The sequence below is a fragment of the Bubalus bubalis genome, chromosome 1 (genome assembly GCF_019923935.1).
Source record: "Bubalus bubalis isolate 160015118507 breed Murrah chromosome 1, NDDB_SH_1, whole genome shotgun sequence".
Lineage (NCBI taxonomy): Eukaryota > Metazoa > Chordata > Mammalia > Artiodactyla > Bovidae > Bubalus > Bubalus bubalis.
This window is the reverse complement of record NC_059157.1, coordinates 188,070,819-188,093,550: the sequence shown is the minus strand read 5'-3', so window position 1 is coordinate 188,093,550 and position 22,732 is coordinate 188,070,819. Positions and strand designations below refer to the sequence as shown.

Here is a 22,732-nt window from a genome sequence, read left to right as displayed (position 1 = left end):
AGGGGCATGGCGAGGGGGCGGGTACGAGCGAGGTGTGGGTGGGGCCCTCGATCCGCAACTCGGGATTGGCCGGGTGCCGGCCCCCGCCCCCCTTCTCTCGGCCAATCGCCTTCCTCCCACTCTGGCCGCTTGGTGCAGGGTAGCCAACAGCCTTGGGGTTGCGTCTCCGCGTCGCAGCTTTCCCGGCCGCCGCTCGCCGCTCCCGGACGCGCCCAGCCCTCCTCTCTCTTCGGGTCTCGGTCCAGGTGAGCACCTGTAGGACCGAGACTCGCCTCAACCCTAGGCGGAGGGATCTGGCTGGGTTCTCGGAAGGGGTCCCTGCCGCCCAACCCCGGGCCAGTGTTGCATCATCTGCATCTGCTCGCGGCGGATCCGGGGCCGCGCCTGGGGCGTCCCAGACCCACTCCTAGCGCGAGTCCAGACTCTCCTGAAGCGGGGGTTTCCGCGCCCACGTGGCGTAGGGCCTCCGCTCCAGCTCCCGAGACTGAGCAGGGGTCAGCAGTGGGGGCGAGCCGGGGAGCGTGGGGCCGAGACCTGGGGAGGGAACTTTCGGAAGGTGCGCTCTAATGGTGCGTGCCATCATTGATTTTTTGCTGCTTTTTGGATGAAAAATGGTCGTTTCGTAAATTGCTCTTTTCCGTCAATTCTATTAAGTGGGATGTGTGTGTGTAAAATATTGATGTGGTTGCGCGCGCCGCACGAGCGCTGGCTGCCCGCGGGCGGGGGTAGCGTGGCGAGGGGGCGCAGGGCCCCGCCCACGGCACAAACCAAGGGAATGGGGGAGGGTGCCATTCGACCCCATACTTTGAGCCCTAGGCGGGGTGGGTGGCTGAGCTGGACAGTACGGAGGGGAAGTGTAGGAGGAGGAGGGTCGGGAGCGCAAAACGTAGCCTCCCAGGGGTTACTTGGGGGTGTTTATCCCACACGGTATCCCCAAATGCCCCTCCGATAGTCTGGGTGACCCGCGGTCTCCAGGTTCACTGGAGAGGCTCGATTTCCCGCCTGGAAAGTCTCACTGGGAAACAGGAGTTTACTACTTTCCGCGCCCTTGGCCCTGACTGGACCCCTGGACCGACTGGGGCGCGTGTGCAGGGAGCGGGGGGTGGGGTGGGGTGGGGTGGGGTGCGGGTTCTGTCGAGGGTCGTGACCCCAGGAGGGTCTTGCGGTTTGAGGTGCGGCAGTAGCCGGCAGGGCGGCGCTAAGTGAGCCCGCCTGCCCCGGACGCACATGCGTCGGCGCGCTGAGCGCTTTGCCTGCGTGGAACTGAGCCCACCTGGAGCCTAGCCAGGCTGGGCGGGACCGAGTTCCCGGGTTCGGGACCCAGTCGCCCAGCGAGGGTCGCACCGAGTGCCTGTGGGTTCTGTAGAGACTGTCTGCTCCAGTCTGAGTTCCAATAGCTCCTACTTTTCCGGAGGTTGCTCGAGGCGAGGTAGGTCGCCACCTAGGAGGCGCGGGGCTGCCGGCGTCTGCGGGGTATTGTGGCCAGTTCCTCGGCCTGGGGCTGCTGGCCTGTGGGCCTCTGTGGGGAGAGGGCGCTTCTGCGTGATGGAAGAACCACCTCCCCCCGCCGGCGGGCGCCCCGCGGAGCTAAGGCAGTGTCTCGCTTACCGCACAGGCTTTTTGATAAGGAGCAAGAATGACGTAGGATATCCTTGCAGCGTTTCATGAGGGAACCTAAACCCCTGAAAAAATATTTGCTGATCCTAGGGTTTGAAGGAACCACTGCTCCAGGTACGTTTCGGGCAGACGAGCTCGAAGGCTGATTTCTGCCCCGGAAAGCTGGGGGAGAATTTGAAAGGGCCTCGGGGATTTGAAATGGATGTGATTGCAAAGGCTGGGGGTCTCCGCCTCCCTAGGCTTCTGCCTGTGCATCTGGGGCGACCTGCTGGGTTCTGGTCTGCACCTGACCCCGCCCTGGGAGACGGAACCAGCTGGGGCTGCCTCTACTCTTGCTGGGGTGCCTCTACTCTTGCTGATGGCAGCGGTACCCACAGGGCCTGCTCTGGAGAGAGCCAGCCGGTCAGTTACCCTCCACGTGTACTTCCAAGTGTGGGGCCCAGTTCTGCCTGGACTGCCCCACCTGTTCACAGCATAACTGCTTTCCTAAGCCTCCTGGGGAGCAGAGGCACAGGGTTGGGGGCTGGGGTCCCTCTAGCTTCCAGGAGGAGGGCGGGAGTGGGGCTGCACTCAGAGGTCACCTGGAGCCACATCCCTACCTTGAGCTCCTCTCAGGGACCTTCCAAATCCACAGGGCTCCAGATAGGTTGGGGAAGGGGAACTTTAGATTTATAAAAAAGTTGGGAATAGAACAGAGGTCTCACAACCCAACCCCCTCCCCGCCGCCCCGCCCCCAACACAAACACATCGGCACAGTTCCTCCTCTTATTACCATCTTAGGTTTTTTTTTTTGCAACCAATGAACATTACTGTTGATTAAAGTCCGTACTTACTCAGAGTGCCTTAGTTTCCCCTAGCACCCTTTTCTGTTCTGGCGTTCCCTTCTGGAGACCTCATTCCATTTAGTCTTCACTGCTCCTTATAGAGTCGGAGCCGTGATAAGTTTTCAGTCGTCAGCCTGGTGAGTGATGGCTGTCCATTCCTTTTTCTTTCTTTCCTTTTTTTTTTGTCATCTGTTTTAAGTTTCCATGAATTTTAAAAATTTGATAAATACATGTAATATGTTGTTTATTTTAACCATTCATAACTGTACAATTTGGTAGCAATACTTACAATCACAGTGTTATGCAGCCATTGCTATTATCTGTACCCCAAACTTTTTCATGGTAACTCTACCCATTAAACAGTGACTCCTTTCCCCAGCTCCTGGAAACCTCTGTTCTCACCGTCTCTGATTTTGTCTGTTCTGAGTACCTCCTATAGGTGGAGCCATGCAATGTTTCTTCTTTGCCTGATTTACTTGACTCAGCAGAATGTTTCCTTTTTTTAGGGTAAAAATATTATTACTATCTTCATCTTCCTCTAATTATTTCCATCATTCAATGTAGTCTTTTTAACACAACATTGTTGAGATATCTTTGATGTATAAAAGTTGTGTGTATATTTAAGGTATGCAACTTGATGTTTTGATTTACATATACATTGTGAAAAGACACCACAATCAACCTATAAGATAAATAACATTCATTACCTCTCCATAGCTGCTGTGTGTGTGTGTGTGTGTGTGTTCATATGTTGAGAATTAAAACTTCATTCCATTTTTGTGACCAAATACAATTCCACTGTGTGGACAAGCCACATTTTGTTATCCGTTCACCCACTGATGGACATTTGGTTTGTTTCCATGTTTTTGCTGTTGTGAATAGTGCTGTTATCAATGCGGTGGACAGACACCTGTCTCCATGTTTGGGTAGGTGTGTAGGAGTGGGATAGCTGGGGCACACAGTAGCTGTACGTGTAACCTTCGGGGAAAGCGCCCAGTTGTTTTGCACGGCAGCTGTGCTTGCATAGTTATGCCTCTTCTTGTCCAGCTTCTTGAGTGAGAGGAGCCCCACACCCAGAGGAGGCCGGGTGAGCAGGAGTCTCCAGATGGGAGCTGTAAAGCAGGCTCTTCTGCAGGAATCTGGAAATAGGCTGAACTGACAGCTTCTCCTCCCTTTCCCTTTGGCAGGTCCCACCATGCCTTTTGAGACATCCCCTGCAGACACCCCCTGCAGGTCTGCAGGGTGCCCCCACCTCTCAGGGGCACACTTGGGGAGAGGGAGCCTGGAGAAGGAGCCTCCGGAGGACAAGGAAGCCAAGGAGCTGCTGTGGATCCGTCCCGACGCCCCAAGCAGGTGTTCCTGGCAACTAGGCAGGCCGGTCGCCGACTCCCCACATTGCCACGCTGCCTTGTGAGTTCCGCTAATGATCATAAGATGGTCCATCTGTTACCCTGCGGGGGAGGGTCTGTTTTCTGGAAGCCAGATGGTCATGTGGACCTGGGGTATGACCCCCCACCCCCTGCTCCATCCTTTGCAATCACTCTAGGTGGATGGTGAGTTGAGATGGGAGGTATTTCATAGCTGAGTCCCCCAGGGCTCAGAGAGGCCAAGGCTTGTTTGTGCTATAGCCCGGCACCTAGGTGGGGCTTCTCAGGTGATAAAGAATCCACTTGCAATGCTAAGGATGTCTCTGGGCTTCCCTGATGGCTCAGTGGTAAAAAAACAAAAACAAAAACAAAAACTGCCTGCCAATGCAGGAGACTCGGGTTTGACCCCTGGGTTAGGAAGATCCCCTGGAGGAGGAAATGGCAACCCACTCCAGTATTCTTGCCTGGGAAATTCCATGAGCAGAGGAGCCTGGCAGGCTACAGTCCATGGGATTGCAAGGAGTCGGACACGGCTGAGTGGCTGAGTATGCACACATGCTAGCCCCTAGGTGGGTGCCCTCCCTGCCCGCCCAGGACTGCGCATTCCTGTAATTAGAACCATGTCTGCCTTCTCTACTTAACTCCAGGTCATGAAATATTTTTCTATAGTGGGGTTTTTGTGGTTGGACTGAGACTGTTGGATGAACAAGCCATGATTTTAAGCGCTCTCAGACATTCACTGTCTGCAGTGACCTCGGTTTGAAGAACTGTGGTGGAAAATAGAGTTCATATAGTGCATGCGTCTTTATCAGGCACCTCCTGTGTCTGTGCCCTGTTCTAGGTGCAGGAAATAATCAGTGGGAAAGACAAAAAGGCAAAAATCCCTGACCTACCGTGAAACTCAAATCAAGTCCACTACATCTTAGGATTATCTTTATTTCCTTGGTGTAACCTCCCAACAGTAGAACAAAATGTCATAAGAATGTACCTTTTAGGTACTTGATTCTTACTCCTCATACCCTGCTATGCCAACGCCGATGCTTACTGATTTTAGATTCAGAACTGGGGATGTGCAGGGGGTGTGCTCCAAAGTGGGGTCAATGGACAGAAATGACATTTACAAACCCAGAAACTCCCGACATTAAACACATCTCGATGCTGGGAGCTCAGGAGGCCAAGATGGCTGCTGGCCATACGTCACGAGCCCTCGCTGCCAAAGCAAACCAGGGCAGGGGGTGAAGGGCCCGTGTGAGGCTGGGGTTGGGGAGGCCCAGACTCCTGACGGCTCCGTGAGCGTCTCACCCGGGCCTGGACACCGTTGTACCCAGGCTGTAACCTGGGTACAGGTGTGCTCCACGCGGTGGCCTGACCCTCCTCCAGCGCCCTGGCAGGGTTTCTGTCCCCCCCAAACCGCTTGACACAGCTCAGGTTCACTGTTTGTGAGGAGCTGGGCTCAGGCCCGAGGCACTAGGGCTCAGCTACTGTGGGACTCTAGACCTGGGTCCCTGGAGGAGACAGCCTGGGGGTCCCGGTGGGGAGACCAGAAGGGTGATGAGATGGTGGCGTGGCCACGCAACTCGGGTAGACTTCGGAGGTGGTACCTGGATGGGCAGGAGATGCTAGGCATGTGGGTTTCTGGGGAAGGGGATTCCAGATGGTTCCCAGGTGGGGTGGACTTAGAGGAACAGAGTGGGAGCACCGGGCCAGGGGAAGAGCTGCAGAGGGAAAGGGGAAAGCAGGCCCCTCCGTGGTGAGGGGTTTCAGGTTTGTTCCAGGGTGCTGTGGGCTCTCCCACAGGAAGAACGGAAAGCAACTGAGATGAGGTGTTAAAAGTCTACCCCCAGGCTCCTGCCTTGGTCACCTCAGGCCAACTTCTCCCGTGACTTTCTGGCCCCCAGGGCCTGGTACTGAGTCGGGAACCCTGAGTTCTCCGCTTGCCCATCAGCCCCTGCTGGGGACAGGGGTGGGGATAGGGTTACAGGCAGGCCAGGCCTCCGTCTCCTTCTAGTCCATCAGCCTCTGCTGGGGGTGGATGACTCAGCCACCTCTCCTGCCCTCCCCAGGTGTTTAATTCTCCTGCCTTGGCTTTAACTAGTTAATGAGTCAACCCCAGGGTCGCCCCTAGGACTTGGTCTCCCTCCAAGGCTGGGTTCAGGAACCCTTTGTCCCTGCCCAGGCTCTCTCCCCTCACTCTGATGCCCACACCTCTATTGGCTGAGCCTGCTTCCAGGGCAGCCCAGGGCATCTGTTTTAGCTCCTCACCACCTTGGAAGGTGCAAGGGTTCCAGCTGGGCCATGTCGCCGCCTGTCTGGGCTGGGGGCGGAAGGCAGCATTCCTGGGGAGCTGGCTCACCACCTTGGGGGTGGGTGAAGAATCCACATTTATAACAGGCTCTTGCCGTGGGGGCCGGGGCGCCTTCAGCTGTGGGAGCCATGGTGCAGGAGAGATCCAGAGCGTAGGAAGCCTTTGTGTTTCTTTGGCTCAGTTTTGCATATTCCGGCAAGAATATTTGGTGGCACCTCATTGGCGTGAATGGGGCAGGAGTGTGGGACCTGAATCTCTCCTCGAGGGTGAAGGTGGAGGGTGCGTTGTGGGGGCCACTTGGAAGACGCAGGTTCAAGGTGTGTACACAGCTGAGCAGCTGCTGGGCTGTCCCATACCCCCTGTCACCTGTCACCAGCTTCTCAGCTGGAAGAACTGCTGCAGCGGGTGGTCACTCAACTTGGAGGGGGACCGTTGACCCATGAGAAGCGAATCCGACTCTGAGCCTGAAGGACCACTTGGGAGTCGTCTGACCCTGGCCCCAAGCACAGGGGTGACCAGCCTTTGTTCTTTGGCCTGCGAGTCGAGCTTCCCACACCTGTGCCAGACCCCCGAGTGACGCCTGGGTGGGCTCTGAAGCCACTGTCCCTGTCTGGTGGCCAGACCCTCTGAGGGGTCCCTGCCCTTAGGTCCCCACCGGTTTTTTCATCAAAGAGAAGGAAAGGAGGTATTCCAGGAGGCAGGAGCCATGAGAGGAGATGAATATCAAAAACCCTCAAAAGACTGGGGCTTCCGCAGTGGTCCAGGGTGAGACCCCGCACTCCCGGTACAGGCGCACAGGCTCCAGCCCTGGTTGAGGAACTAAGATCCCACATTCCATGTGGTGCAGCCAGAAAAATGAACAAACGGAACCCCGAAAAAGATAGACCAGGACATACTGTTGTTTTGAGAAGTGAAAGTGTTAGTCACTCAGTCGTGTCCCCCTCTGCGACCCCTTGGACTGCAGCCCGCCAGGCTCCTCTGTCCATTGAATTCTCCAGGCAAGGATACTGGAGTGGGTTGCCATTCCCTTCTCCAGGGGATCTTCCTGACCCAGTGATCGAACCCGAGTCTCCCACTTGGCAGACAGATTAACACTCAAAAGAAGTTGTAGAAATAGCAGAGAGATCGTGGGGACATTCACCCAGCTGCCCACTGACACCGTCTGTTACCACAGTGTGTTTTCAAACCCTGGAGACACTGGTGCAGCTGTTACTAAATCACATTTGTTTTCATGGGTTTTGAGGTGCACTTGCCCGTGTGTGTGTGTGTGTGTCTGTGTGCCTTTTGCCAAGTGTGGATTTGTATAATCGCCATCCTGATGCTTGTGAAAGCCAATTCTTTGATTTATTTAAAAGAATGTGCTGGGCTGCCAAAGCCGGTTTTGTTTTTTTCTGAGTAATCACGGACTCCTCCTCTGTTTAAGGGTAAAATCTCCAAAAATCTTGCCGGATATCCTGAAGAAAATCGGAGATACCCCGATGGTGAGGATCAACAAGATCGGGAGGAACTTTGGCCTCAAGTGTGAGCTCTGTGAGTGCCGGCTTCCTCGCCCTATGCGAGGCTTGTGGGCCTGGGGGCGGGTGTCCCTCCACATTGGGTAAGGTCAGAAGCATACACAACAGGGAGGGGTGCTGGGGGCTGACCGAGGCCGCTCCCGAGTCGTCGGTGTCAGAGAGCCGAGACCTGAGTGTGGACAGCAGCGTGTCCAGGCAGATGTCGGGGGTGGTACCCAAGCGGGGACTGCAGGTGTTGTAACCCGGCAGCTGCAGGAGGAGGGGGCCGGAGCCCAGGAGCAGAGCGGGACCCTTCTGTCCTGGACCATCCCAGGGAGGAGCAGACACGCCGTGGCTTGGACGGGCTGATGGGACAGTGGGGGCGACTATTGTGAGGAGGGTCTCAGCCATCAGCCAGGCAGGAAGTGGCTCCCTGGGGGCTTAGACAGACACTTGTCATTCATAAGACGCAGTGGGAATTTGGGGACTGTGTTTGCCTGGGCCTCCTACCCAAGGGGATCGCCCTTGAGTCTCCTCCAAGTCCTGTGGGGAGGGGGCATCTTTGCAGGAGGCTATCTCCAGGAACACGGGAGGGTGAGGGGCTTTCTTCACCTCCACTCTTCTGCGCACGGAGCCCAGGTAGACGTCAGCCTTGACCCAGAGGAAGTGGCAGGTGCAGAGGTCCAGGTGCAGAGGTCCTGGTTGGGGTGAAAGAGGACCAGGCCCAGTGCTGGAGCAGAGAGCCGGGGAGGGGAGAGTGTGGGGGTCTAGGGACTGAGGCCCTGTGGTCGATTCACCCCAGAGGCATCATCATTAGAGCCTTCCTGCCCCCACCCCTCCCCGGGCAGTGAAGAGTTTTCTCCCGAGCAGTGAGCAGAACACACCACCGGGTGGGGGAAGGGTTCGCTGCTGGGGCTGTGCCATAGTGGGCTCCATGCTCTCACGTCAGATAATAGAAGCCATTACCTAGTACCCTGTAGGCATGGGCCTGCTGCTGCTGCTGCTGCTGCTAAGTCACTTCAGTCGTGTCCGACTCTGTGCGACCCCGTAGACAGCAGCCCACCAGGCTCCCCCGTCCCTGGGATTCTCCAGGCAAGAACACTGGAGTGGGTTGCCATTGCCTTCTCCAATGCATGAACGTGAAAAGTGAAAGTGAAGTCGCTCAGTCGTGTCCGACTCTTCGAGACCCCATGGACTGCAGCCTACCAGGCTTCTCTGTCCATGGGATTTTCTAGGCAAGAGTACTGGCTTGCTGCACTTCAACTTGGCAAGAGCCGTTGAAACATTTTAGTGTGTCCATTTTACAGGTGGAAAAACCAAGGCTCAGATTGGTTACGTGGCTTACCCCACAGCTGATCAGCTGGAATCCCTGCCTTTGTGCCAGCCTTTCCATGGGCTCGTTAGAATTTTCTAACTAATTCACGTGTGTAGCCGACAAGAGTCCAGGGCGCAGGCCTCCTCAGCGGTCAGACACTCGAGAGCCCCCTTCACTGTCCCAGCAGGGCCTCTCTGAGTCCCGGGAGAGAAAACCTGTCTCTGGTTGTGGGATTTCAGAAGCCAGCACAGACCAGGATGGAGCGCGATCTATGGGCCCTCCAGGCTGGCCAGGGCCCTGCCAATCACATTTGGAGCCACATCGCTCCCTTTTACTGACACAGTGTAGTTTTAAGAGGTGGGAGGGAGTGCCCCTATGGAAAGACAAGCAGAGGCTTGGGCACAGCAAGGGCGGTCCTGTCTGCAGGATGGGGAGGATGGCCAGGAGGCCCAGGGGATTGGGGTGTGGAGGGTCTGCTGGTTGTGGTCTGGCCATGTGATGGGGGGGGCTGTTACTTCAGGATATGAGGTCATTTGGCAGGGCCACTGGGCCCAATTTAAGCCTGGGGCTCCAGTCACCACCCACCCCCAGCACATGCCCAGCATGTCTCTTTGGGCCTGTGCTGCCTCATGGGGGTGGCCCTGCTCCATCCATCCAGTGGGGGCCCCCTTGGCTCCTCTGTCTCATTCACCTGGAGCCGCCGCATGGTCCATGGCAGGTAGGATGGACAGGTGAGAGAAGCCACAGTGGGCATGCACCTTCGTCCAGGTCAGGCGTGGGAGGCACAGTGGAAGGTGACGATTTTCAGAACCCCTGAAGCCTGCCGCTGCATCCCGGGCGTATCGGGTGATGGGAAGGGGACGGCAGGCATCAGTTAGGGCTAAGGGCCTCTTCTTCTCGTGATGTGTCTCTGGCTCCCAGTGGCCAAGTGCGAGTTCTTCAACGCGGGTGGGAGCGTGAAAGACCGTATCAGCCTGCGGATGATAGAGGACGCTGAGCGTGAGGGGACCATAAAGCCTGGGGACACAATCATTGAGCCAACGTCGGGGAACACAGGTGGGCGCTGCCTCCTCCTCCGGGCCCGTGGTGGGGGTGGGAGCGGCAGTGCCCCGCCAGCTGCATTCAGGGTCACTCTCCGCTCCGGTGCAGCAGCCCCTGGGTCCACAGTGAGCCCCACAACGTCTGCTGCTGTTGCTTTTTGAAATATTTACGTGCTCATTTGGCTGTGCTGGGTCTTAATTGTGGCATGTGGATCTTACTTGCAGCATGTGGGATCTAGTTTCCTGACCGGAAATCAAGCCCAGGCACTCTGCGTTGGGAGCTTGGAGTCTTAGCCACTGTTATATCACCTCCCCGGCTCCCAGTAAGAGCTGGAGGAATTGGGGTTCACAACGTGCACCCCTTTTTTCCCCTCATTCAAGGGCAGAAGGGGGTGATGGAGGGCCTTTTTCCAGTGCCCTCTCCCCTGGGCCTCTGGGGCTGGCGGTGGGGCCTGGAGGGTGCCATGGCCCCTCTCACCCCATGTCCTGTCCCCAGGGATCGGCCTGGCCCTGGCTGCCGCTGTGAAGGGCTATCGCTGCATCATCGTGATGCCAGAGAAGATGAGCACGGAGAAGGTAAGCAGGTGGGCAGGGGATGGGGTGGCTCCCAGGCCTCTGTCCCCGCGCTGCAGGCCTGGCAGGGAGGTGAAGGCTGCCACATGCCTTTGCAGGTGGATGTACTGCGGGCGCTGGGGGCTGAGATCGTGAGGACGCCTACCAACGCCAGATTTGATTCCCCCGAGTCGCACGTAGGGGTGGCCTGGAGGCTAAGGAATGAGATCCCCAATTCTCACATCCTGGACCAGGTGAGGTCAGGGCCGAGGGGTGAGCACGCTCCCAGAGGTTTGGACCAAGTGGGGCCTTCCCTGGGGGATCTCTGTTGGGGGCTTGCAGGTGGTGTCGCCTCTGCAGGAGGAGGGGCGGGGTGCAGAGTGACCGATGTGCTGGCATGCAGATGCTGCCCTCTCCTGGCCCAGTGTGTGGCTGATGGGGTTGGCGAGCCTTGGGCTCTGCTGCCCGTGTGCCCGCTTCAAGGGCTCAGCTCAGCACGCTGGGTTGGAATGTCCCTTGCACAGGACCCTGGGAGCTCTCTAAGACATAAAATGCATGCAGACCTTTTAACTGGATGCTCTTCTTTGTCATTCATTCCACGTCTGGGTTAATTCAGAAATCTCATCTTCTGGAGAACTGGTTTTGATGCTTGGTGTCTGTTGAGCCACAGGAGCCCCTCTGACTTGCACTGAGTCGTTTACCTGGCACCCTGTGGCTGCTGCCAGTTCTGTGCGTTGACCTCATCATGGCTCCTTTGCTCTTTCCTGGCAGTACCGCAATGCCAGCAACCCCCTCGCTCACTATGACATCACAGCCGAGGAGATCCTGCATCAGTGTGACGGTGGGTACCTCTAACTCTGCTGTCCATCTTGACTGGGAGTGTACACTTACCCACTCCTTGGTAAACTCCTATTCATCCTTCAAAACCCAGTTCAAATATCCCTTCTCTGAAATGCTGCCCTGAATATTTCCCAGGAGCAGTTTCCGCCCTCTGTTCTGCCCTCTTGGACTCTGCCCATGCCTCACCTGCAACACCCAACTTATCATATCTGTTTACCTAGTAGTCTTTTCCTCCAAACTTGTAGGCACTCCTGAGTGCAGGGAACAAGCATGTCCCAGGCTGGTGCTGGGCTCACAGTTGGGGCTTCACATTGCTGAACGGCACTGACCCCAAACGCCAGTGTGGGCACTGAATTCAGCGTTCGGGTTTTCTCGTGTGCAGACCTGGGGTGGTGGCTTGCAGCTTGGCTTCTTGGAAGCTCTCTGCACATTTGGTGCCAAGCCCCATGGGGGTTGCGATGTTCTCTAAGGGCTGTTTCCTGAGAGAGTCCTGGGAGTGGCTGCCAGGGACTTGGCACCTTTGGCTTCCTGTTTGGAGCCTGGTGTTGGCTTAAGTGCCCTCATTCTGTGCCCAGGAGCCAGGCAGCATGGTCCAGGCATTTGCTCACCCAGGTTTTACATGTGAGAATCCTCTCATTTGGCAAAAACAGTGCATCTGCCTCAGCACGGGTGCCTGCGCTGACTTGCCTGCTGGGTCCCTGAGCTGGCCACCAGGTGCCGAGAGAGCCCAGACAATGTCAGAGCTGAGCTGAGTGGTTAATTCTAGTTTCTTTGGTAATTCAGTTCACTTACCCACGTCATCTGAAACCAGACAGCCCCCTGTGCCCCACCTCCTGCAGGAAGGTCCTCTGTTCACAGATTCACAACTCTCGTGGGGGTTTTATGACTGGCTGCCATTTAGATTAAATGGAGCTCCCTGGGTCCCCATTACGGTGAATGCTTCTTCAAGGTGGAGGATGTGATGAAAGATTTCAGCATGAGAACAGGTCTGCCTTTGCCCTTTGGATGACCTGCCTTCATCGTGTACCAGAGTGTTCTTGATTCCTATGAAGAGTTGAGGGGGCACAGCCGTTCCTTCCTGGAGATGTCCTTCCTGACACACTTCTCCATCTCCAGGGAAGCTGGACATGCTGGTGGCATCGGCGGGCACGGGTGGGACCATCACAGGCGTGGCCAGGAAGCTGAAGGAGAAGTGCCCTGGGTGCAAGGTGAGGGACTGCGAGGGGCATGGGCACCACCCCGCCCTGCCCTGCCCGGAGATGGGGGCCTGAACGCAGGTATGTTTCCCACCTGTGGCCTGAACTGCAGCCAGAGGCTTAGCCAGCAGTCTGCTTGGCCTTGGGTGCCCAGAGCGGCCTCTGCTTTAGAGCTGAAAGTTCTAGCTCCCGACACTTCTGCCCCAACAGCCTTGCATCTTGTAGGGTGTGTGTACCTGTCCCTGCCAGGTGATAAAGGACAGCAGTGTATGACCCAGGTGCCTAGATGGACTGGGGTGGGAGAGTCCAGCTGGGGGGCCTCCCAGGATCGTCCCAGAGCTGTAAGCGCTCAGGCTCAGGTCCTGGGCTCTGAGATCTGGGAGGGGCACTTGGGCCTGGGGAGGGGCTCAGAAACACCCCACTGGTGGTACCCGCGTATCCTCTCTTGCTGCCTGTTTCTCTGATGTCCAGGAGAGGTCATCCCAGCACTGCCCCTCGCCCCAGGCTCCCACTGTCCATTGGCATCTCTCCAGGGTTGTCCTAGGTGCCCTGCATGGGAGGAGCTTGCCGGAAATCCACTTCCCCCAGCCTCCCACTGCCTCCACCCAGAGTGCCCCAAGCTGGACATTTAACGTGTGATCTCCCAGCACCTGGGCCTGGGCTTCTGGGTTTTGAGTCTTGAGGCCTGGGAGCGGGGCTGCACCCTGATGCCAGCCGGGCGTGTCCAGGTGAGACTGGAGCCCTAAGGACGCCCACTCCACAGATTGTTGGCGTGGATCCCGAAGGCTCCATCCTTGCAGAGCCTGAGGAGCTGAACCAGACGGAGCAGACGGCCTACGAGGTGGAAGGGATCGGCTATGACTTCATCCCCACGGTGCTGGACCGCACGGTAGGCGGGGCAGCAGTGACGGGGCCAGCCTCAGCCTTGTCTGGCTGGGCACGGGTGGCCGGCCCAGCAGGAGCAGAGAAATGAGTTCCGAGCTGTGTAGACGGTGGTAGACGAGGTGCTGTCCCAGGGGTCCTCACGTGGTGACTCGCAATGCTGTGATCAGTGAGCTCCTGCCACGGACACAGAGGCCATGGGTGGGGTGTGGCGCTTCCTGTCTATGCACAAACCTCCCTGCAGAGCAAGGGAGCTGGGCGGCTGGGGCAGGTGAGCAGGCCAAGGAGGGAGATGTGAAGAGCACAGAGAAGGCTGCTTTTAAGGACCGTAAAGGAAGCTTCAGGCAGAGAGACCAGGCTACAGTGTGGCCATGCCGCAGGGCTGGCAGGCGGTTTAGGTGCCATGGGCACACTGCTGGACCCTTGGGCAGGGGGAGTGGGGATGATCTAGGTCTGCAGAGTGAGTGTTGGATCCCAGACAGAGGCTGGGCTGCATCCCCAGAGGTCATGGCCACCTGGACCACCGTCGTCTGCGAGATTGCAAACTGGGCCATGGGCCCCACCCCCACCCCCACCCCCCCCACCTGACTGCTGAGTGCTGGGCGCTGCCCGGGCTGACCGTTGTCCTTGGCTTCCCGCAGGTAGTGGATAAGTGGTTCAAGAGCAACGACGAGGAGGCCTTTGCCTTCGCCCGCATGCTGATTGCTCAGGAGGGGCTGTTGTGTGGTGAGTGGATACCACGCTCTGCCCTGCCAGCTTCCGTCCAGCGTGTGAGGGACACCCTCACTCTGGCCGCCCGGCCACCTGCCCCCGGGGCTCTGAGTTCCGTGGGAGGCTTTGGTGGTGCAGTGCTGAGCAGATGGGAGACGGAGCAGGGTGTGGACGGACAGTGAAAAGTGGGGTCCCCCAGCACCCCACACCCAGCTCATCCACCAAGGATCTCTCCAGAGCAGGTGTGGTCGTGCCCACACTTGGGTGCACATGCAGCCGCCTGCCCCCCGGTGTGTCTGACCCCTCCCGCCCTCCTGGCAGGTGGCAGCTCTGGCAGTGCCATGTCCGTGGCCGTGAAGGCCGCCCAGGAGCTGCAGGAAGGCCAGCGCTGTGTGGTGATCCTGCCGGACTCGGTGCGGAACTACATGTGAGGCCTCCGTCCTCCCCAGCCTCCAGTGCCTGCGCTGTCTCTGCTCCTGGCCGTTCCCCCAGATCCTACGGCAGGGCCCAGGGAGCCTGGGGTCTGCGGCCCCGCGCCGCGTCCCTGGAGTTCACGCGTTCTCGGCTGGCTTGTCCCCGGCTTGGGTCTCCCAGATGCCTTTGGAAGTCTGTGCACGTTCATCGTGGCAGCACTTGGGGGCCTGGCGGGACTCCCCAGGGAAGGGACCCCATGTGCCCCCTCACTCCTTCGAGCTCTCAGGGCCTCCTGTTCAGCCACGGAGGATGAGGACGAGGATGTGGCCGCCCTGAGAGCAGCTCCCCACCCCCGCCCACTGGATCCTTTGGTCACTCACAGTCTGGCCCTGAACTGGGGGGACCCAGGCTGGGGTCAGTGGCCCCCGAGGCCTCTTCGAGTCCAGTGGTTCTGAGTGTCCATGCACCTGGAGCTCGCTGGCTCCTCTGGGCTCATGGCCCTGCCTGGGGTCACTGGCCGAAAGAGCCAAGGTTGGAGTGTGGGCGAGAGGTCACGGGGGGCTAATGCCCTCCTCCATGGATGCATGTACCCTCTGGTGTCCTCCCTGACCCAAGAGTGACGGGTTACACACCTCGAGTGAGCTCAGCTTCCCCCAGGGGGGCCATTCCGTAACTGGGACTCCAGCTGGGGGTGAGTCACCTCTGGGTGTCCACTGCCAAGTTGCCCTGAACCTGGCTACCCACCCACACTACACAGTGCATGAGAACGGCCATCTCCCCATGTGCTTGGCTGGCCTGCTGTGTGGGCACGCACGTGTGCCTATGTGTGCGTGAGAGAGAGGGCTGGAGTGAGTGAGTGATCGTGTCCTCAGGCTGGGGGCTGGGGGGCCTCTGCCCCCACTTTGTTGGCCCTCATCTGCCTTTTGGGGTAGGTCCCTGGCAGCCCCTGAAGCCTGGCCTGGTGTCCTCTGACCCCTGGTGGGACAGGCTCCCCCTGCCAGAAGCCCTGAGGGGCTGTGACGACACGAGATTCGGGACAGAACTGTTACTGACCGGGGTCTTGGACCCTTTGATCAGTAGAAATGGATCCGAGGCCAGACAGGAAGTTCAGGCAGGGCTTTACCGGGACTTGTGCTGCAGCAGTGGGAGCAAAAACAAATTTGAATAACGGGTTCCCTGGCTTGCTCCCTGAGTGTGGGGGGTGGTGAGCTGGGTCCTTACATGGGGTGGGTCCAGGGGTCGGGCCGGAGGGTGGCCTGCCCACCGCTGGGTGGTGGTGTGCGCAGGGGGCATGAGCAAGACCCTGCCTTTGCCCCTGACACCTCGAAAGCGGCAGCCAGGTTTTGGGTCTTTTAGCATCTTGTCCACAGTTTGTCCCATCCACACATGCACGTGGTTACTTCTAGTCCCTTCTCGTTTCCTTGTGTCTGTTGCTGGAGGAGATGTTTGTCCAGGTGCAGGCGTTGCAGTGAAGGGTCCTGGGCCCCAGGGTCCCAGCCCATCACAGAACCTTCTGCTGTGCTCTGGGCGTATTCAGTTCTGGTTGGCCAGATACCCATACTGACCACCATTCCCTAGGAGGTCTTTCTGGCATCCAGCCCTCAGATCTCTTCGTGGAGCCTCCAGCCAGCCCCTTGGGGTCTCTGCTGGACTGTGGGATCTGGGGAAGGTGGGGTCTGGGCTTACTCTGAGGCCCTCTGCCCTCTTTGGGGCCAGGGGTGGTGTTGAGACCCTCCGCCCAGCCCTGTGGCTTCTGATGCTGTAGGTCCAAGTTCCTGAGCGACAAGTGGATGCTGCAGAAGGGCTTCATGAAGGAGGAGGAGATCTCAGTGAAGAGGCCATGGTGAGGACACCTCTGGGCAGAGACCACATGTGCGGGGCTCAGGACTCGTGTGCCGGGTCCCCAGCGGCACATGTGCAGTCCCTCACCTGGCTGGACACCCCCCGCGGGCTCCCTGTTCTCACTCGTCTCTCGGTTCACGGACTCCCTGGCCTGCCCTCTTCCCTCAGGTGGTGGCACCTCCAGGTTCAGGAGCTGAGCCTCTCAGCCCCGCTGACCGTGCTGCCCACCGTCACCTGTGAGCACACCATCGAGATCCTCCGGGAGAAGGGCTTCGACCAGGCACCCGTGGTGGACGAGTCGGGGTCAGTCTCAGCCTCCGTCCAGCGCTCTGCCCTACTGGCCCTGCCTGTGTGCCCCTCAGCTCCGTGCCTGCACTGCTGGGCAGGGTGGCCCAGCCGACCGCACAGCTGGCCGGCTGACCTCGGTCACTTTTCATCCAGATGCTCAGAGCGTTGGACGGCTGGCCCCTGAGCCCTGGCCGGGGCGGGCCTGGTCGTATTAACCCTTCCCACCCCCCTGCACCCAGTGTGTGCACGGGAGCACGTGCCTGCCTGGAAGACCATGGCAGACGTGCGGTGGTGATGGTCCTCCATCAGGACTGTTCCAGGTCTAGCACCAAAAGGCCCACATCCCAGGACCCTGGCCAGTTGGTGACCCTTGACACTTGTCAGAATGGAAATGCCCAAAGGATTCACCCACTGGTTTGCTCTCTGCCCGCACCGGACAGTCAGCTCCAAGGGTGGGGCGTCAGGTCACTGCTGTGCCACACAGAGACCCCAGGCAGACAGTGTTAGTGTGTTAGACGCTCAGTCACGTCCAACTCTTTGCATCCCCATGGACTGCAGCCCGCCAGGCTTCTCTGTCCATGGGATTCTCCAGGCAAGAACACTGGAGTGGGTTGTCATTTCCTTCTCCAGGGGATCTTCCCGACCCAAGGATCGAACCCGGGTCTCTCACATTGCAGGCGGATTCTTTACCCTCTGAGCCACCAGGCCAGATAGTGGTTGATTCCGAGAGGAGTCCGGGTTTGGCCGTGAGGGCGGCTGTGCTGAATTCTGCCATATGGTAGGAGAGGCGCCAGCGCTGACCACTGCCCTGTGTCCACTTCCCCAGGGTGATCCTAGGGATGGTGACCCTGGGGAACATGCTGTCGTCCCTGCTCGCAGGGAAGGTTCAGCCATCAGACCAGGTTTGCAAAATCATCTACAAGCAGTTCAAACAGGTATGTGCCCCACGTGACCCAAGCAGGCGGTGCCGAGACCAGCTCTGTTCTGGAAGGCGGGGCAGGGAGTCCCTCTCTCTAGGGTGCCGGGTCCCTAACGCTCAGCTCATCAGATCCATAAATCAGAGGCTTTGCCCTGGCTTCACAAAGTGAGAGGCCCTGGGTGGGGAGAGGCCAGCATCGGCGAGGTCTCACCCACGTCTCACCCACACCCGAAGGCTTCCTCACCCCTCCCCTCCCGGCCCGCTGGTGTGCACCCTGTCCCACAGATGGTGCACGCTCCCTAGGCTCGTGTGTGCACACAGCCCCACCATGTGTGCCCTCCCCGGGCTTGTGTGCACACGCAGCCCCAGTGTGTGTGCCCTTGTCTGGCTGCTTTGACACAGTAGTGTTTCAAGGTCCCTCCGAAGTGTGCGTGCACACTGTCCACCCTTCCGTGCCTGAGTCCAGTTCCGCTGTGTCTCTGGCCTTTCCTGTGGATTCTACGGTGTGTGTATGGCCCTCCCATCCCTCAGGGAAGAGCCGAGCCTCTAAGTCCCCCTCCCTTAGTGTCCCAGGCTGGCCTGTAGCCACACCCTTCCTCCAGGGGGTAGCTGAGTCCCGGTCCCTTGGGCTTGAGTGCCACTCAGATCCTTGGGGGTCTTGGTACCTTGCCACTGAGGTGCTGGGGGGGTGCAGGCAGACTCAGGAGGTCCTTCAATGTGGCCCCACACATCCCCGTCCCTGTCCAGAGAATGTCCCAAGAAGAATGCAGCACTGTGGAAACCCAGGCGGGTCCCATCTCCTGGGCACACCTTCCCTGCCCAGGGCTGCCCCTTCTCACCGCCACCACCTCAGCGGGCTGGCTGCTATCACTGAGCAGCATGAAGAGGTCCCCATGGAGCTCTGGCTCCCCTGATGACCTGGCTCTCCCCGAGGGGAGGAGGAATCCTGACCCCCATGGTCTGACTACGTCCAGCATCTGACCTCATGAAGACAAGCATTGGGAAGTTGCTCCTGCAGCCCAGCACGGCTGTGTTGAGTACCCCTGCATGCGCACCCACGGGCAGGTGGGCCCGACCTTCCTCACACAACTGAAGGCACTGCTGATGTATTTCCTCCCGCCCTGGAACTCACATCTTCTCCCAGGGAACCTGCCTCCGTTACTGGAGTTGAACTAGAAAGCGTACCCAGTGGGGTTTCCCAGGGGCTCACTGCTTTGGAGATTACCTTGGGGGTTGAGAAATGGACCCTAAGTGTGCCTCCTCCTTTCTCCTGGAAGCTCTCACCATGTGTCTGTCGAGCAGATGGAACAGAGGGCCCCATGCTCCCTTGCCCTCTCTGTGCCCTGCAGTACTACATCTTGTCCTCATGTGGGATTCGTTCCAATGGACGTGAATACTTCGTTGTTCATAACCGAAGCCCCTAGTTCACTGAGGGTCCAGTCGTTGAGTTCTGCAGTTATGTTGTTCAGTTGCTCAGTCATGTCTGACTCTTTGTGACGCCATGGACTGCAGAACACCAGGCTTCCCTGTCCATCACCAACTCCCGGAGCTTATTCAAACTCATGTCCATTGATGCCATCCAGCCATCTCATCCTGTCGTCCCCTTCTCCTCCTGCCTTCAGTCTTTCCCAGGGGTCTTTTCTGATGAGTCAGTTCTTCGCATCAGGTGGCCAAAGTATTAGAGCTTCAGTTTCAGCATCAGTGCTTCCAATGAATATTCAGGCTTGATTTTCTCTAGGATTGACTGGTTTGATCTGGATTGATGGGTTTGATCTCCTTGCTGTCCAAGGGACTCTCAAGGGTATCCTCCAACACCACAGTTCGAAAGCATCAATTCTTCCAGTTCACCCAGGTGTTCTTTTATGAGTGTCGAGTCCCATTCAGTCTCTTGGGTCAGCAGGAGGCTCCAGAAGAAGCCCCCTGGGGACACCAGCCTCTCTGTCACTCCTTTCCTTGGGCTCCGGCCAGCGAGCACTGACCACAGCTTCTCTTCCAGATCTATCTGACAGACCCGCTGGGCAAGCTCTCGCACATCCTGGAGATGGACCACTTCGCCCTGGTGGTCCATGAGCAGATCCAGTGTAAGCTGGGTCCCCTGGGGCCTGGGGGAGGGGGTGCAGGAGCAGGAGCTCTGTGGGATGCTGGCTACTGAGCCCCTGACCCCTGACCTTTCCTGCTTTGAGCTCTAGGGCATCTGGGAGCCAGAGGTACTGACCCCCGGCCTTGGATGCAGATCCCAGAGGGACCCCGCTGTGGGCCAGGCCTGGGTGCTGGCTACCAGTGAGCTAGGGTGCTTTATAATCCAGGCCTCCTTGCTGCATCTCCAGAGGCCAGTGGTGTCCTTCAGGTTCTAGGCTACAAGGTTGTAGAAATCCCAAGAATTGGTGGTGGGCTCCAAGGCCCCCACCCACTTTCCCGCTGAGGGTTGGTCCAGGAGCCTGGGCGCCAACTCTAACCCCTCTCCCGTCCTTGGCTCCACAGCGCGGGACCTGGCCTTGTCAGGAGAGGTGGGGGGGCCGGCAGGTATGTACGCCCTGCCCACCCCTGGAGCTCAGAAGTGGCGCTGCGGTCAGTACCGCAGCCTCCGAGTGCAGGGGAGGGCGTCCAGCCCTGGACCCTGAACCCAGCTGGGAGGGCCCTCCTCTGTGTTGACCATATTCTCATGTTTGAGCGCCCGCACACCCTGACCGGGGATCCAGCTTCAGGGTCTGTGAGTAGTTTCCGTGGACGCAGCCCTATCTGGAAGCACTGCCATAGATGCTTTTGTGCTGTGTTGGCCGAGCTGAGTGGCCACAACAGACACCCAACAGCCCTTTACAGGAACTTGAAAGACCTGGTGTTGGACAGTGTCCCCAGGGGGCCTGGAGGCCACTCCGACTGCCCTCCCCTGAGGGCTCAGTGCTCCTCCAAAGCTGCCCCTTTGCCTAAAGCCCCCAGTCTCTTCTGGGTCCCTGTGCTTTTTTCTGAGATGCTCCAAGCTGGCACCTCCGTGCCTCCCCACCCCCACCCTGTTGACCTCTGCCCTCAAGGTTGTCAGGGACAGACGGAGGTGGGAGCTGGTGGAATGGGATGCACCCTGGTCATTTCCCACTCACTGCTCAGCTCTGCCCCACCCTCCGTGGGCTTCTCCACAGCTGTCAGTCAGCATTCTCCCGAGAAAGAACCAGTAGGACATGTGCATATAGAGATTCCCTGTAAGGAATAATCGGCTTACAGGCTGGCATGCCCCAAGAAGACCTGCAGGGCGAGTGGGCAGGCCTGAGACCCCATATCCAATGTTCCCAAATCCAAAGGCAGGACTCTTTCCTCTTGCTCGTGGAGGGTCAGCTCTTCTGTTCTATTTGGGGCCTTCAACTGGTTGGACAAGGCCCACCCACACTGGGCAGGGCGATCTGTTTTACTAGGTCCATCCAGTCAAGAGTTGTTCACATCCAAAGACACCCGGAATGACGTTTGACCCAGCGTAGGGGCACTCCATGGCCCAGTTGGGTTGAAATGTCGAATTAACCATCCTAGCCACCCTTTATACCCTTGGGCTACAGGGTAGGGGGCCCGAATTCATTCTAAGCCTAAGAGAAAGGCATGGGTTTGAGCACAGAATTGTAAGCCAGAGATGCGAGCTGGTGGTGGTGGGTGTGAGTGGGACTGGGATTTCAGGCCAAGACTCAGACCTTGGGCACCAGCTGCTCCCAATGACTTTGACCCTCAGGCATCCCCCCATGGGTGTGGCTCAGAGGGGTGAGGCCCTGCTCTCTGCAGCCTCACCTGTGTGGATACTCTTGGGAGAAGAGGGCACTTGTGGTCAGACACACAGGTGCCTGTGGACATGGGGCAGCCTCAGGGCTGGCCCACCTGCCCGTGCCTGGGGATGAGCTCCGTGGCCTCAGCTCTGCTCTGGGCAGAGGCCCCGCTGAACCTTTGGCCTTGTCCCTCCTCAGACCGCTGCCACGGGGAGTCCAGTAAGAGGCAGATGGTGTTCGGGGTCGTCACTGCCATCGACTTGCTGAACTTCGTGGCCACCCGGGAGCGGAACCAGAGGACAAAACCAGAAAGTGCTTTGAAGCTCGGAGGCGCGGGGGCTGAGGCCCAGCTCTGACTTCTCACTGCGAGCCTGCTTGGTTGTTCTCTTTTGCTTTTGTAAATACCAAGCAAACGGATGATTTTTAGCCTCCTGGTGCTGGGTGTCACTCTGTCCAGACCAGTAGCAAGACTGCTTATAGCTTAGCCCAGGGCTGGCAGAGATCTTGTCGTTTCCTCGTCTTTAACACTTGTCTCCCTAAATGAATCTATTTATGGTTTATTCCATTAGATGTGTTTTTCTTTAACTTTCTTTTAAAATGTTTCAGCAAGCAAATCTATCAAAAGAGAACCCAGCCAGGCAGATAGACCCCTGAATGACCAGGGTAGGGAGACTGAAGGCGGAGGCGAGAGGGCCTCGCCAAGGAGTCCAGAGCGGGGAGCAGCAGAATGGGGCCCAGGAAGTGTGGGTCAGGGCAACAGTCCACTTGGAGCCGGGCCAGTTGGAGTGGCTGGAGTGCTTGGAGTTTTTTAATTGAGGTGAAATTCCCGTAACCTAAAATGATTGACTTTTAGATGTGTAATTCAGTAGTGTTTATCAGAGGTTGTCCACCCACAACCTCTGTCAAATTCCAAAACCTTTCATCCCCCTCTCAAACTGTCACTCCCGTCTCCCCGCTTCACCTGGCAGTTACCACTCTGCTTTCTGTCCATGGATTTACCTGCTCTGGATATTTCATATAAAGAGAATCATACAGTCTGTGACCTCTCATGTCTGGCTTATTTTATTTTACATTATGTTTTGGGGTTCATTCACACTGTAGCGTGAATCAGTACTTCATTCCTTTTTGTGCGTTGGTCAGTCCTGTCCAACTCTTTGGGACCCCAGGGGCTGTAACCCGCCAGCCTCCTCTGTCCATGGGATTCTGCAGGCAAGAATACTGGGGTGGGTTGCCATTTCCTTCTCCAGAGGATCTTCCTGACCTTGGCATTGAACCTGGGTCTCCTGCACTGCAGGCAGACTCTTTACCATCTGAGCCACCAGGGAAATTTTCTTTTTTGTGGCTGAATGGTATTCCTTACATGGATAGACCACAGTTGGTAGGTATT

At 57.9% G+C, this 22,732-nt stretch overlaps 1 protein-coding gene across 5 annotated transcripts; it reads left to right on the top strand.

Moving 5' to 3' along the window:
• Window positions 1-54: 54 nt before the first annotated feature.
• On the top strand, window positions 55-22,382 carry CBS (cystathionine beta-synthase). Of its 5 annotated transcripts, none has more exons than XM_025292350.2 (17): window positions 55-245; window positions 3,629-3,851; window positions 7,537-7,643; window positions 9,843-9,977; window positions 10,458-10,537; window positions 10,633-10,767; window positions 11,285-11,354; window positions 12,470-12,561; window positions 13,313-13,438; window positions 14,073-14,157; window positions 14,464-14,569; window positions 16,322-16,399; window positions 16,567-16,701; window positions 17,513-17,621; window positions 19,602-19,686; window positions 20,087-20,128; window positions 21,544-22,382. In XM_025292350.2, the coding sequence occupies exons 2-17, from the start codon at window positions 3,637-3,639 to the stop codon at window positions 21,699-21,701; spliced, it is 1,758 nt and encodes a 585-aa protein (XP_025148135.1). In that variant the 5' UTR covers window positions 55-245; window positions 3,629-3,636; the 3' UTR covers window positions 21,702-22,382. The 5 variants fall into 5 exon arrangements, with proteins under 5 accessions (XP_025148135.1, XP_025148144.1, XP_044803396.1 ...); XM_025292359.2 differs by lacking the exon at window positions 55-245 and adding an exon at window positions 1,276-1,429; XM_044947461.1 differs by lacking the exon at window positions 55-245 and adding an exon at window positions 1,650-1,731.
• The last annotated feature ends 350 nt before the right edge of the window (window positions 22,383-22,732 follow it).